At 41.7% G+C, this 16,012-nt stretch overlaps 1 protein-coding gene and 1 pseudogene across 1 annotated transcript in view; one reads left to right on the top strand and one right to left on the bottom strand.

Annotated features, from left to right (window-relative positions):
• The window catches only part of SORCS3 (sortilin related VPS10 domain containing receptor 3), a 608,461-nt gene that overhangs the window by 321,775 nt on the left and 270,674 nt on the right, over nt 1-16,012 (top strand). Inside the window, exon 4 of the mRNA XM_028098753.2 lies at nt 3,534-3,692. Within this exon, the coding sequence (XP_027954554.1) occupies nt 3,534-3,692 (159 nt within the window). The remainder of the gene's footprint in view (nt 1-3,533; nt 3,693-16,012) is intronic.
• Nucleotides 10,660-11,777, bottom strand: LOC114205343 (mRNA export factor pseudogene; annotated as a pseudogene).

The following is a 16,012-nucleotide window of genomic DNA, read 5'->3' as shown; positions in this document are numbered from 1 at the left end:
ATTTGCTCTCATATTTATCTTAATATTATGGTCCTTCCTTCCTTCCTTCCTTCCTTCCTTTCTTTTTTCACTAACATTTTATTTCCTCTTTGGATTCCTACTTATTTAATTCTTCATGGCCTCTAGGCCAGAGGTAGCTCTGAATGAGAGGAGGAAAGGGCCTTTCTTGAAGCTGCTTTTTTTTCTTTTCTTTTTTTTTTTTTTTTTGGTAGATTTCTTAGAGATGCTTAAGAAAAGGATGCAGGTTTGCTTCTCTGACTCCTTGTCCCTTGGCAAAGAGAGCGAAGTGCTGTGGCTAGAAGGTGCAGGAAGTGTTAGTGTTGGGGCAGGTAGTGGCATTTGGGCTGCTCAGAGGACGTAGTAGGCAAGTTGCTTTCCTCTTCTGGGCCTCGGTTTCCTTATCTATAAAACACAACTGACGATACTTCACCTAATTTGTGTGAGGGTTCGATAAAGTATCTGGTGAGGTGCCCGGTGCAGAATCGAAATCCAGAACATACAGGTTTCTGTTTCCCTTCATTTCATTCTTCTCACCCTACCAGTGATATCAAAGTATATGAAAGGATTTCTGATGAGAATGTCAGAGAAAGGTTGCAATAAAAATGTGCTCTTCCAACAAAAGCTCTCTAAAACCACCATGCAGCGTCAATATGCCTTACGTATGAATTCGTTAATGTATGCATGTGTGCTCCTGTATGCAGCATTGGTGTATGTGTGAACATGTATTTGTGTGTGGCACACATACATGCAGCATTTGTGTGTGGATAAATGTGTGTGTGTGCAAGTATGTGTGTGTGTGCATGCACCCAGAAGGAAACTGCTGGGGGAAAGAGAGTACATTACACTAGATATTTGATGGTAACCCTTATTCAGTATATAGTAACTCACGGTTTATAAAATAAAGTCCATTTATGATGTTGGTCTTATCTTCTAATTAAAATCATAGGCATGAAGCTTCTTTATACCTGCATAAAGTAAGCCGTTTAATTTCTCTGTACTAGGGGAAAAATGATTTCATTGCCTGTTTCGTAGCCCATCAGCACGTGGTGGGAAGCAAGTCAGGGTGGTGATGAAAGCTTCATTCTTCCTCAGTGTATTTGTCCTCTCAGACTTCACGAGGAGAATGGATGCATCTTCTGAGGTGTTCTCAAGGGCAGCAGGGGTGCTTTTATCTGCTGCCCCTACCCCTTCACATTGCCAAGGGAGGTGAAGCTATTTTGTCTATGAAAAATCCACCTCAGAACGTTTCCCCTGGATTGTTCACATATGAATGAAAAAAAAATATTATACTGCACCCATTCCTTAAAAACCTGCTGATAACTAGTAATAACTTATTTCAATGAAGCCAAAGCAAATATTTGAGAAAAAGAAAGTAAGCTTGTCTTGGAAGCTGTAAGGAGTACAAGAGGAAAAGGACTATGAATCTTTGCAGTTAAAGGGATTGACTCTGTTTTAAAGCTTACTTTATAACAGTAATATATGCTATGGGTAACATTTTTAAAATCCTGCTATTTAATAATTTTATTTTATATGGTTTGGGAATGGTTTTTGGCTTTATTTTGTACTTGGGGCCCTGTGGTTCAGACCATGTGTAGAAGTAGCCCTATTGACTGATGGCAGTAGCGCCAAAGACAGGAAAAACTATTAAGAGGGAATAAGCTCATTTGCTCAGTCACTTCAGCAAACATGAGGAACTCAAAGAAGCTGGGTCTTGCTGGATAATAAAGGTCAAAAGGGCTGTGGTGCTGATGAAGCCAGAGACAAAAGCAGCGGGCAGAGTTTGCTAGGCCGTTTTAAGGATTTTAGAATATAGGAAGATCAATGATAAGCCATCGGATGGTTTTATGTAGGGGGATGTTGGAATCAGATTTGTATTATAGGATAGTTGTTCTGGCCACAGTGTGACAAAGTGGATAGGGGGCAAGTGGGGACAGCACTGAGATTGGCTAGGGGTGTTTTATAGTAATCCAGTGTAGAGATTATCACATTCTGGACTATGGCAGTTACAATGGCAGGAAGAGAATGGATCTGATTTTAGAGCTAATTAATTGGTAAAATACATGGGTATTTTCAGAGGCAAGTGGGAAAGCGGAGTCAAGGATGAATCTCAGGTTTTTGGCTTTATATCAAAGCATTGGTGGAAACATGAAGTGAGCCAGGCAGGACACGGTGGGCAAGGCATAGGACTGGGATCAGGGACATTGTGGGGCATGGTGAGTTTGGGGTGTTTGTGGACATCCAAAGAGAAGATTCTGCCAGGAAGCTGAGTCTGAGACTGAGAGGAGACCTCATGTCCGGATTGAATTTTTGAGTTGTCCCCAGAAAGATGGTAATTGAAAAAAATAAAGCTTGGAAGAAGTCACTGAGGAACAGTGCATTGAATAAAAAGAAAAGAGGGTCTACCCTGAGGGTTTAGCAATGATCATTATTATAAGGAGATCAGAGAAGGTTGAGGATTCAAAACAGATGAAAAGGGAGACAAGACAAACTTGATGTTATGGAAGCCCCTGGAAGGGAATGCTGAAAGGAGGATGGAATTGCCATTGCTATCGAACACTGTCAGGAGTTCAACTGCGGGAAAGGTCCGAGCTTCTAAGTGTCTGTTGGATTAAATACTGGAAAGTCAGTCACAGGGTTAGTGAGATCAGTGTCTTCGAGGTACTGTAAGTAGAAGCCAATCTGCGCTGATGGGAGGGGGCTTTTACGTTAAGTACTGAAAGGTCAATGATAATTAGAGCGATCACTTGTAAGACTGTATGTTACGCCAAGTATCAAAGCCATTTTCGGATATCATGCTACTCAATTATGGTTGTGGAAACTGAGGCCTCTAGACTTAAGTAGGTTTCCAAGGTGACCCAAGATGAACAGAGAAGCGTTGAGTTTGAATCTGCTCCCTTGGATGCCAAAGCCTTTCTACTACACCATTCTGTCCCTTTGGCTTAGGGATGATGCACTTTATTGAGCAGCAGTCTTTGCCCCAGGGGCCTTTGGGGATATGGGCTTTGGGAAAGTATCTAGAACAAAGGGATCATTGAAACCACTTAAGTCAATTAAATCACTCAAACAATTCATTCAGAAAGAACAAAACAAGCGGTGGGATAAGAGGGAGATCCTTTTCACTGACTAAAGGGCAGGTAAGAACAATGGTGTGATGAAGAGTGCCCTGGAGAATTGAGGGAGGGGGAGGGCCAGAGGGCTTGTGTGGTGGTCTCAAGGTCAGGGTACAGAGGGCCATAAGAATATGCTCTCGCTACTTAAAAGATGAACATCAACAATGAAACTACCTATAAGATGGAGATCACAAAATGAAGCCTCATTTGTATGCAGACCTAACCATGCATAATATTCTAGCTCCATTCAGCAACGAAGGACTAAATCAGGGAAAAAATGCCAATATTTCATGTAGAGACCCACACGCCCCTTTCTGTGCTGTGATATACAAGTACAGATGACTTTATATTTATGCTTTAATTTCTTGTATTTATTCTCTCATGCTAACTCCATCTGTATTTTCTCTCCTCTCCTTTCTTTAGATCATGCTTCTTAGTGATCCTGAAATGGAGAGCAGCATATTAATCAGCTCAGATGAGGGGGCCACGTATCAGAAATACCGGCTCACTTTCTACATCCAGAGCCTGCTCTTCCATCCCAAGCAGGAGGACTGGGTGCTGGCATACAGTCTGGATCAAAAGGTGAACAAACACTGTCTTTATTCAGATCTTGTCACCCAGGTACCACCTGGTGAAAAGCACTTGTTTACTTAGTCCAGATGTTGGAGGGGATTCAGTGACGTTTCATCATTCCAACCGGGTTCATTTTGTCTGCAGCAACGAACTTTCCTTTCGGCTCTTTAGTATCAAACTATGCAGGCAGGTCTATTATTGGCAGTGCTTTGCATCATTTCATAGGCTTAAGATGGTTTCCTCTATAATTTTACTCATTTGACCTTTAAAACAACCCCGTGAAGCAAGTAGGAAAAGTGTATTCATAGTAATTTTATAGTGATTTGTAGTAAACGAAGGTGCTGAAGGGCTAAGGTGTTTGTTCAAGCCTGCCCAGCCGGTAGTTGGAAGAGCCACAGTTGGAATGAATGTTATCAGATTCCAAGTCTAGGGAATGTTCCAGCATACCATGCTGTGTTGATTTGGTAAAATTGTTTGTAGTTTAGCAAAGGAAGGGAAGTCTCGAACATGTACATTTTGTTGTTTTCTAAAAGTATCTTCAAGATATAATGACCCAATAAGTCCTCCTCTTCGAGCTCACAATCCATTTATCCAGCTGTGTACTTGACCTTGTCTCTTGTACATCTCAGAAGACTCTTGATTCAGTGTATTCCAAAAATGGACTTCTGGTCTCCCTCCAACATAGCTGGTTCTCTTCCAGTCTTCCCTAATTTTATCTATTTGGTTGCAAAAGTCAGAGACCTAGGAGGTATCCTTAATACTTCCTCATTCCTAACCTAGCATCTCTAACCTATCATTCTATCGCCATCTCGTAATTCCATGGACTTCTGTTACCACCACCACTCAAATCTAGGTTATATCTGTCATTCGAGTGACGACCAGAGCCTCTTCCAGTGTGTTTATACTGTAACCTGAACAATCTATTTCCCAAATGTAGATCTTAGGATTTCCGCATTTTCTCCTTGTTCACAGAAAAAAGACCACAGTCCTCTGTAGAATCTACTAGGACCTCCTTAGCTGGTCCCTCCTCCGACTTCACTCACCGTTACCATGTTCCCTTGAATGTCCTTCTTTCAGTTCTTCATCCTAGCTGTCTTCCTGGCTCCATTCCTGGGCCTAAATCTTCTTCCCTGAAGTCAACTTTGTCGCTGTCAGATCACAGATCTAGTATTACTTCCTCAGGACGTCTTCCCTAAACTCCCTGACAAAGTTAGATGCTCCGTGGTGTTCTTTCCCATAGTGCCATCCACTTCCCCTCCAGAGGGCCTGTCACGGGTGAGATTTTATGTTGACTTATGTGATCTTTGGATTATCTGTGTTCCTCACCAGACTGCAAGCTCCAGGAGGGCAGGGCCACGTCCGGTTTTGCTCATGGATATAGCACCGGGGCTAGCACAGTGCCTGGTACTTAAAAGGTGCTCAGTAAATATCTGTGAGGTGAACAAATTAGTGGATGGATGCATAAATGCTATGGTAAGCCTGCTGTAGCTGATCAACTTATACTTAAGAAAAGGGAGTTTAGATTATTCTTCTTTGTATTTCCTTAGTATAGAACCTTAGTACAGTGCTTGATGCCAAACTATTAGGTAATCATGTTGTGGAATCAATCAGTGAAATAAATTAGATAAAATAGATAATTATAAGCACTGCCTTGTGTAGCGATATCCACAGATTAACCTTAATTGAAATAGCTTCGCTACTTCTCTTCTCTCTTAAATCCTGAGACAGTTGCTCCTCAGTATATATTTGAATATGTGATTTTAAATGTGAGTGTGTGTGTGTGTGTGTGAGAGAGAGAGAGAGAAAGAGAGAGAGAGAGAGAGATGTCAGCACCTTTAAACAATAATTTCAGCATAACCTTTATATCTCTCATTAATGGAGCCTCATGGTGGGTGCCAGGTGCTTAATGCAATCCCCTAAGGACAGCCACATGACATTTGCAAAGCAAAAGCCATTGCAAATACATTTCTTTCATGGCATCAAGTGGATATTGTATGAAAGACTTAGCCAAATGTCAGGTAGTCTGTGAGTTTGGATGCTTCGTATTGCTATGAATTTTGAAGCTATATTGAAAAAAAATAAATTTTTTGGCTATTATTAAAGGCTGGATGGTAATTTACTTAGACGACACTCAGAAAACCTAAACTATGTTTTTATTTATACAGAGACAAGCTAGATTAGACAGCTCATGCCAAGAGGTTGATAAACCAAACGTGGAATGCCTTGGGTGTATCTAGAAGGAGGATCCCTTTCCCTCATCTCCATAGCACTGAGAACATCCGGGGCATTGCTCATGAAGTAGTCTTGTGGATATAATGCATTCAAAATACTTTCAGGCTTGGTGGCTGCTTTTTTACATAGTAAAAATATGTGGAAATGTGGCAGTGGGTATTGATGGATTTTCCTAATCACACTGCACATTTCTGGATGTATTATTCCTTAGGTACTCTTTCTTGTTGACATCTTTTGCATAAAGTGGCTGAATGTTCTTCAGGCCCATAAAGTTTCTAACTGGTACCCTGCCATTCTTTTAAATAAATGGTCTGAGGAGGCAGACGATGCCCCTGGCAACTTTTGCAGAGCTGGCATAAAACACCTAGCCTCCATCATCCAGGGTTTAGAAGAGTTTTTCTTTAATTTATTGGTTTAGAGTCAGGGAGAGGGATGCTATGCAGCGGTGGATGGAGAGTTGAGATTGATATACAAATGTCTTATTTCAGACTGAAACCTTCTCTGATGTGCATGCATTGAGGCATCTGGTTTCTTCTAGAGAAAATGAAAAGTGTGAGTAGGAAGGTAACTGCAGCATCAAAGGGAGATGTTTGTGGTGAGGAGTGAATCGATGTTTCCATTATTGTGCCTTTGATGAAAGTGCACTAGCAATTTCTTTAGAATCGGTAAGGCTATCTCGTTATGTTGTGTGTATTACAAAAGACCTAATTGAATGATATTTTAAAGGGACAATATCCAATTGCTTTACCTTCCAAATTGCTACCTCAAAGCTGCAGGAGACTTGCCAAGAGATCTCCCTTGGTGAAGCCACTGCTGGAGAATTAAGGAAATACATTCTGGATAGAACAAAATTGCACGTAGAAATTGAGACATGTGCATAACTTTGTGTTGGTTGAGACGCTGGACGGCAGGTTGTGAGTCAGCTAGGAAACGTGGCTACCTTGTACTGGTCAAGGCCAGGTTGTGGGAGATCACCCAAGTCTCCCAACTTCCAAAGCTGCAAAGGGGTGGGGAGGTAGGGACAAATGCACCTTGCACTTGACCCTTTGGAGGGCCATGGCTCTCCAATTTTGATGTGTCACAATATAGCAGAGTTATTCTGTTTCCTGTTCAGCTTGACCTGGGCTTTTGACCAAGTCCTTCAGTTCTGGCCATCCTAGGAGCTTCCCAATTCCTGATCCTCTTCTGTCCTACAGATTCTCCTGGCACTTTGCATTTTAATATAAAAGAACTCTTTTGTACTTACTGAAGACGAGAGATTCTTTCTTGGGTATATGAATCTTGGGAAATGCTTTATAAGAATCTTTGTGAAACAACTCGCAAAAGTAATAGGTTATGGTTGATCAAATTGGAATAATAAAAGAAAAGCTACTCCTCTCTTCTCTGAATCAAAGCCCTAGAACGTCTTTGGAAGGCTGTATATTTACAGTTATTTAAGAGGCCAGATTCTCTTTTGTTTCCATCAGGCTGTGGCCTCACTGATGACTGAAACTACATTGTGATGTTTTGGATTAGCTGGAGGGCTCAATATTATTATTCAAACTGAGATTTTTAAAAAAAGACTTCGAGGTAGGTTTTGAGGATATTACAGTCCTCTAAATGGATAGTTGTTGTTCTCGTTGCTGTAGAAAGCTGGATTTTCAAACATCCCTCATTTTGACAAGAGACTTGGTTTGATTTTTTGTTTGTTTGTTTTTGTATTTTTTAAAGTGGGCACATGCTCACGTATTCACAGATGCATACATCCTGGCACAGGGGTCTTCCGCAGGAGACAGTTGAAAACAGTTATTTTTCTGCAGGAGAGGTAGAGTTACAAAAGTCTCTATTATCATTTATCTTTTAGGCAAAATGAAACTTTAACAGATACAGCTGGCTTTGGAGATCAGAGATGAGGAACTCTGTGGGATTTCAGATTCTGTGGTTTTTCATACGCTTCCAGCCTACACTGGTCTAGAATTAACAATATTTTCAACATAAAAAAACACTTTCTGAAACACTAGCACACATAATGAAGGGTTGCTGTTCTAGGAGTTGGGCGGAGTGGGCTGCTATGTATGTTTTTTTGTTGATTTGTTTTTTTTTGTTTTTGATCACCTGCTACCAGCCAAGTTCAATAGTAGCTGACAGATTGACAGGCTGGTTAAGGAGCTGCTGCAGTTTTGGGCATGGTCACTGGCCAAATAGAGTCCACAGCTGAAGAGGTGATGGTGCCTCCATGCAGGCTTTGCTGATTGAACCCTATCTGGGGCTGCTGTGTCCTGCATGAACAGGGCACTGGCAAATTAGAGTATCTGGACTGTGGAGGGCCTGAAAATTCAAAAGGAAGTTTCGGGAACGCTGGATTCAAATGACGCTGTTCCTTTCATTTGTATTCTCCCGTAAACCCTCAGATTAGAAATGTAATTGTATTCAGAGCTCCAGGATTAGCAGGTGATGACAACGTTCCTCAGTAGCCATTGGCAGAAACAGGCTTTATAGCTCCCACCTGGTGGGGATAAAGCTGCTGGGGATTAACTAGGGATGACCGTGGTTTTGAAGCATATCCTCCATGGAATGAGAGTACTAATGAAGGGCACCTTCTATTTAAAGAAAAACATTGCACAGGCACCTGGGTGGCTCAGTCGTTAAGTGCCTGCCTTCGGCTCAGGTCATGGTCCCAGGGTCCTGGGATCGAGCCCCGCCCCGCATCGGGCTCCCTGCTTGGCGGGAAGCCTGCTTCTCCCTCTCCCACTCCCCCTGCCTGTGTTCCCTCTCTCGCTGTGTCTCTCTCTGTCAAATAAATAAATAAAATCTTAAAAAAAAAATAAAGAAAAACATTGCAATTTCATTAGGTCCCTTCCATGCCTATAAAACCATTTGTGTATCATTTAAGAGAGAGAAAAATTGAGAGCCCCACTCACCTATGGCAAGCTGACTGTGCTCTTCCAGAGATCTTGTTGGTACAGTGGGGATGTGCTCTCTCCATCAGCATAGAAACCCGGGTTCCCGTGAGGCCACTTTCATGGAGGTGAAAACGGAAACAGTGGGCCAAGAATGGCCTATTTTTTATCAAGGAGGTGGAGCAACCTCTGTTTTATTCAGATATTACCTTTAAATCTAGTTGAGCTGAGTTCTGAATGACAAAACTGGTTGAACATACAATATTAACTTGCATTCAGTGAGGGTCATGCAGTAAAAATCTCCATCCATGGCAACTTTGCTCACGAGAACATTAGCTCAAAGGAACAACCTTCAACAAAATTATGGATCTGGTGGCCTTTGTCTTCCCAGCCTGCTTCTCTGTGTCATGTCCCAGAGTTTCTGTGCTCTATCTCTACCTTCTAGGTGTCTATTTTGGTAAGCTAACACATTTCTGTCAGGGAAAAGAACATTTGTTAAAATAATGTAAGATGCAGTGTATATATGTATAAGCTGGGATACTCATGATCTTTTCCCAACACCTTCCCCAAAGCAATTATGCTCTCATGGTAGAAATTCAGCCAAGACAGTATTTTGGTGAAGGAGGTGACTGTAGCCACAGGTGGGAAGGACGTGGAACAGCTTCACAGCCTTTTCTTCCTTCTTCCACCCATTTCCCGTATGGAGTGACCATGTCTTCACGCATGCCCTGATCGTTTGTGTTCACACTACTGCCTAGTGTCCCTAATTCTGACCCTATGTTTCCAGTTTTCCTGTTGGACTCAGGACTTCTGCTTATCCTTTCCCTGACAAGCCTCTCTAGACTTAGGAACCTGTCTACCTGACCTGACCATACCTTCTATCCTGCCTCCATTCTCTGCCCCCGTTTTGACCACTCACCCTGGTATGACAGCACCTGGCCTTTTAAAGTCAGGGTCAGTCTCTAAACCTTTTAAGGCAAGGTGTAACATACATATAGGAAAGTGTGCATCTCATGAGCTCGATGAATTTTCATAAACTGAATTCACCTGTGAAACTAGCACTGTGATTAAAGGAGCACATGACTGGCTTCCCAGAATCCCCTTGTTCACTGTGCAGTCATTATCCTCCACCCTCAGGGGGCCACTATCAGTCAGGGTCATTTTTTTAAAGATTTATTTATTCACTTGAGAGAGAGAGAACGAGCAGGGGGAGGGGTAGAGGAAGAGGGAGAAAGAATCCTTAAGCAGACGCCCCACTGAATGTAGAGCATGACCTGAGCCAAAATCAAGAGCTGGACGCTTAACCGACTGAGCCACCCAGGTGACCCTGTGTATGTCTCCTGATACACATTGCCGAAGTGTCTTCCAGGAAGGCAAACTCATTTGCATGACCATCAAAACTATGTCAGAATATAGGTTTCTCCTCAACTTTGCCTAAAACTGGGTATTCTCCTTATGACACAGAAAGGAACACATTTTTTTTTTTAGTAGGGAATCTTCAAAATATTTTATTACAAAATACAGTACGGCGTTCATAGAATGTTTCCCAACGTTCTCAAATACGTACATGGCTGAATGAAGCACTGAAAAATACCTGGCAGTCGCCCACAGGAATCTAACTTCTAGAATCTATTTCAAACCCCGTGGAGTCACAGAAGAAATCTGTAACAGGCAGTGGAATGGAGAGAAGGACAGTCACTGTGGCCGGCGGGGCTCCTGACTGCTCATCAAGGACATTGTTTTCTCTGGGGCTTGAAATCCACATCCAGGGCTGACAACCTACCAAACACTGGGACCCAAATCTGTACAAAGACGAGGCAGAGTGGAGAGGAAACAGCTCTGGACAACCCAGAAATCTCCGGCCACTACTTCTTATTTCTGGGTTTTAGCTCTTCGGCTGCATTACGCAGGAAAATGTAATTTTTCTTTTGGGGACTATAAAATTCATGTCCCTTTGACCAGTCGTAGCTGGAAGCATAGGCAAATATGTTTCCATTGTGATTGAAGCAGCAAGCCGACATCAGCTGATCTAACTGTTCTGAAGTTTTTAGTTTTGTTCTGGCATCTTTGTCCCAAAAGCTGAATCTACCATCAGATCCCACAGTGGCAAGAGTGCCATGGACAGGATGGAATGCGATCCCATTTACCGTGTAGATGTCCTGAGGGGCTGAAGTATTGGTTCACTTCGAGCGGTGACATTTGAAGGTAAAGTTATCTTTGGCGGATTTGGGGGGTTGATGTAGTGAATAGCAACCCTCGCCTCGATGCTTCCCAGGGCAAAACCAGTCGGCTTGTTCTGTTTGTCTTTAAAAATAGCCATACATCGATGCTGGTGTTTCAGTGGAGATTCTATCTTCCTGAATTCAGAAGGTTGATTCTCTAACTGGTAGACAATTAGTCCTCTCTCTGCAGTTGCCACCACGGCCATAGGGTAGATCACATCGGCACAGTAACACCTTTCAGGGAGCTGCAAAACCATCATAGGATTTGATGATCATGTATCCCAAAACTTCATAGTCTTATCCCAACTCCCGGTCATCACACAGCTGTAGTTTGGTGCTTTGATCCAATGTATGGTTTTCACAGGAGCATCATGCTGTGCAATCTGTATTGCTTGATTACTGTTGCGGTCCCACATTTTGGCAGTTTTATCACATGATGCTGTAAATACTTTGCTCCCATCATCACTCCAGCAGACATCTAACACAGGCCCCGTGTGCATCTGCTGGGCTTTTGGAATAGTCTGTCCACTATCTTGAACTTCCCAGCAGCGAATGTCGTTAGCCCACGATCCTGCAATAAGAAAGTTGCCGGGCAAGGTTGGTGGGCCAAAAGATAGACAACCAATGCTGTCATCAGGAGAGGATGTTACTTCAATATCCTTCATGGGATTGTGGTTATCTGTGCTTGTGCTGCCAAACATGCTGGTCCCGCTAGTTCCAAAACCCGAGGTGGTTCCAAACAGACTCATTCTGGCCCTGAGAGTCACACCGCGACGGGGAGCCAGTGGCGGGCAGCAGGAAGGACTTGGGAGCCTGCGAACCCGCTTGGGCGCGGAGGTGGCGAAGGTAAGCCGCGGCGCACAGAAACCCCAAGGGCCAAAATACCCTCACGCCGGTGGAGGAAACGGCCCCAATTCAGAAAGGAACACATTTTTGAAAATGAAACCTGTGAAATTAATTTTAAAGGGACATTTTTTTGAAAGTTTCCTTACGAAAGGTCTGGATGAATCGGGGTTACTCAACATCATTGAATTATTGCCTTTGGTTCAATCTAATTCTCTAAAGTTAATATTTTTAAATTCTCCTTCGCTGTCATTTCCCTAACCTGCTGTCTTCTAACTTTCCTTCCAAGGAATTCATCTTTGTCTTTTCCTTTACCAGTTTAACCAGAAATCAGCTGCATGACATTACAAATGACCCTGACTGGGGCAAAATTGAGGCAAAACCCATATTCTGACATAATATTGATAGCCATGCACATGAGTTTGCCTTCCTGGAAGATACCTCAGCAATGTGTATTAGGAGACATACACAGGGGTGCCTGGGTGGCTCAGTCAGTTAAGCGTCTGACTCTTGATTTTGGCTCAGGTAATGATCTCAGAGTTGTGGGATTGAGCCCTACATCGGGCTCCTCATTCAGCTGGGAGTCTGCTGGAGATTCTCCTTCTCCCTCTGCCCCTCCCCCCACCTGGCATGTGCATGTGCATGTGCTCTCTCTCTCTCTCTCTCAAATAAATAAATATTAAAAAAGGAGACATACATATCATAACTTTGATCCAGTGATTCAGTTACTTCACGTCTGAGACTGTACCAAGAGAATAATACGAAATGCCACAAAGTTTTAGGTATGATGATGTTTATCACAGTCATTGGTAGTGGGAAAAACTGCATGGAAACTTACTTAATGCCTAACATTAAGAAACTTTATGCCAGAATATTATGCAGCCAACAAAATGGTGGTTATGATGACCATGTAACAACATGAATACACATTAGTTCCTATTTGGTACATATATATCTCATATTACGTGCATTATATATATGCATATACACACACATACATGCATGAGACATGTTAAGTAAAGTAGTGCTATTTGAATACAGATATGAAAAAAATAAAATAAGACAAAGGGAGGAAGAAAGGAAGCAAAGAGGGAGAGAAGGAGAAAAACGTTAAAAGGAATGGAGTTTGGAATATTCCCAAATATTTCCTGGGTTCTCTTTAGATGATGGAATTATGTTTATGGGTTTTTTTCCATACCATTTGTTTTCTAAGTTTTCTATTATTTCATTAGATTACTTTTATAATTGAAAAAAATTCTGAAAAGTAATCTACTTTAAATAACTTATGTTCATCCCTAGTTACAAGATAGTGCTCTTAAAAAACATTTTAGGTGTAATTAGGGTCACTTTAGGTGAAATTGTCTCCAATCATTATTTATATACCTTTTCAAGAGGCAGTGTGATGCAGAGGGAAATTTCCCTGAACTCGGAGGACGTTGAATATGAGATTTCTCTTTTCTTCAGCTTTGTTTTCCACTCTGGTCCCTTTTAAACTGGGAACCTCTAGAAATTATGTTTTTTCTCCTAACAAAAATTATACTCTTGTTGGATATAACCTCAATCTATATTATTTACAACTCAGTGATAGATACAGGTTTTATTATTTAGAAGCATCCACTATACATAGATGTTAAAGAAGTGATTTATTCTGGTAGTTTTTCAGATGAATTTTGCGACTATACCCCAAAATTGAATTAGTATTTGGTTATTTGATTTGACAGCTGTAATGGAAACAGATACTCTGGAGCCAAGGGGTGGAGACATATGCAGTGAATTAAGGTCTGTGCTGAGTAACTCTTACATGCCCGTGTTATATTATTCAGCTCTGGACATATAGATGCTTCTCAGAAATGGAGAAATATGTCTTTAAATATCTCCTATGTATGGGGAGTGACAGGTGCTTTTATGTACATTATTATATTGAATTCTCGTAGGAGTCTGCAAGGTGGATAGTATTATTTCCAAGGTACATGTGAGCGTATGACTCTCGAGAGCAATGTTAACTTGTCCAAGGTCACATAGCCAGTGAGGGGCTTGGCCTACTCTCTATCCTAGGCTTTTCTGAGATCCCCCACTACGAGTCACCACCACACCTCACTCTCCCTAGTGGATAAACAGACTTACCACCACATCTGGGCAGAAACGCATATAGACCAATTCACACTGAATCCCAGCCCCAGAAAACGCTGTAATAATGAGACAGCAAAATCAGCCATGCCAAGACTTGACCTTCAGATGAATCCAGTGGTTTTTCTGTCACATCCCTCAGCTGATGGCACGTTCCAGGATGGGACCTTGAGGCCGGAAGCCGTCAAACTGCCTACTGATGTTAGGCCATAGGACTAATTAATTCTGCCTCCAGCAGAAAAATAAACAAGGCAGTTGTGTTTTCTTTTCAGGTTTTGTCCATTTTTGCTCTTTTTGCCCATCAATTTGTTCCAACATGTGGGTTAATATGTAGATTAAACCAAAGAGTTTGCCATTTAAATAGGTAATACTATGATTTGAAGTTTTTTAAGGAAGTTTATGGAGACAACATCTTTAATATGGTAATGAAGATAGAAGTTGAAATCATTTAACTTCATTTACAAATCATGAATATGTATTATGCTTTAAATGAAAAGAAGGGCTAAAACAGATATAGTGTTTGTTCAATTTACTAAAGAGAAGACAATTTGTCAAGATTTTTTTCCCCAAAACTCAAGCAATATGCAAATGTAGGAAAATCAGACCCCCATGTTAATTCCATGGCATGATGAATATTTTTATAATCCTAATTAGTACCAGTCATTTAGTCTAGCAATTTCCCCCAATCTAGCCAATTTGAAATTAAAATAGATGCCTTGATTACAAAACTCATTAGCACAGAAGCACCCTTCTCACTAACCAGTTCATTTAAAATGCACAAACTGAATGAAGTGTGGAACACTTGTGTTGTCAATTGGCATAAGTGAAGTGAGTCTTAATTGGAAGCATTGTGAAGTATTTGTATTGCTGCATGTTTCATTGAAGTATAATATATCATTCATTAAATGTAACAAAAGCAACTTTTAAATGGTTTAATTAAGCGGAGTTGGTGCACTTGGTAATTTTTATAAAGTCGAATGTCACAATTGTTTGCATTTGAAGTCCTGATGGGTATTAATGTCAGGAAGACAAAGTCAGACTCTGCATTCATCACTCCGATTATGTGAAGAATGGCAGGTTTAATGTGAGAGGAGAAAATTAAATTCTAGAACATTGACTTCTTACTTAAAAGTACCCACATGCATATTGTCCTCATGCACATGGCGGTGGAAACTCCAAAGTGCCTGATTTCTGGCTGGGGATGGAGAAGAAGGGCTGAGGACTAGGAATGAAATGGAAGGAGCAAATAACACTTGGAGATTTTTCTTTTTGTCATTTCTTTTTTAATTTTCTTTTTTAATCAAGGGAGGAAGTAGTAGGTGGAGAGAAACTCTATCCAATATTTTTTCATCTACTCAAAAGAGCAATAGAGATGTGTGGCAGTGCAGATTGATGTTCTGTCTAAGCCAAATGTGGTGGGAGTGGGAGAGGAGGGGGGAAACTGGCTTAAGACCAGGGAAATGCTGGAAATGGGACTCTGCAGAAGTCCTGAGCTGGAGCCAGATAGCAAGGAGTTCGAGGCTGGTTTTTGTGTAGAAGTTTACAGAATGAGTTGCCATAATGGCGGTCCTGGATGCATCAGGTATAAGACAAGCACAGATGTGCCACTGCTCTGTTGATATTTATTCTGTATGTATTCCAGATGTCAGCTGTTACCTCATGTTTATGGACTGTTTCAACCCCACATCAATGAGGATGCAAAACTCAGCCTTGTCATTGGTCTAATCTAATTTTAATGGACACTGTTGATGTCCTGCCCATATGCATTTGGTATTTCCACTGTAGTGTGCTCCCACTGACGTCTGATTGCTAGGATTTGCATTTTTTTGCTGGAAGCCTGTCTCCAGACCCTCTAGAGGCTACCCCACTCCTCTGCACATTATGCAGTAGAAGGGCCAGGGAGCCAACATGTGGCAGCGGCCCTCAGCCAGTGACCAACAGAATTTAGTGTATAGATCCTCTTGTTCCCTCACCTCTCCCATGGGACAACTCTGAGCCAAGTGTTATACACTTTTTTCCAGATTTT

Source organism: Eumetopias jubatus, unplaced genomic scaffold (genome assembly GCF_037043125.1).
Source record: "Eumetopias jubatus isolate StellerSeaLion01/CBP00866 unplaced genomic scaffold, mEumJub1_p1.0 scaffold_17, whole genome shotgun sequence".
Classification (NCBI taxonomy): domain Eukaryota; kingdom Metazoa; phylum Chordata; class Mammalia; order Carnivora; family Otariidae; genus Eumetopias; species Eumetopias jubatus.
This window is presented reverse-complemented; position numbering and strand designations above follow the sequence as displayed.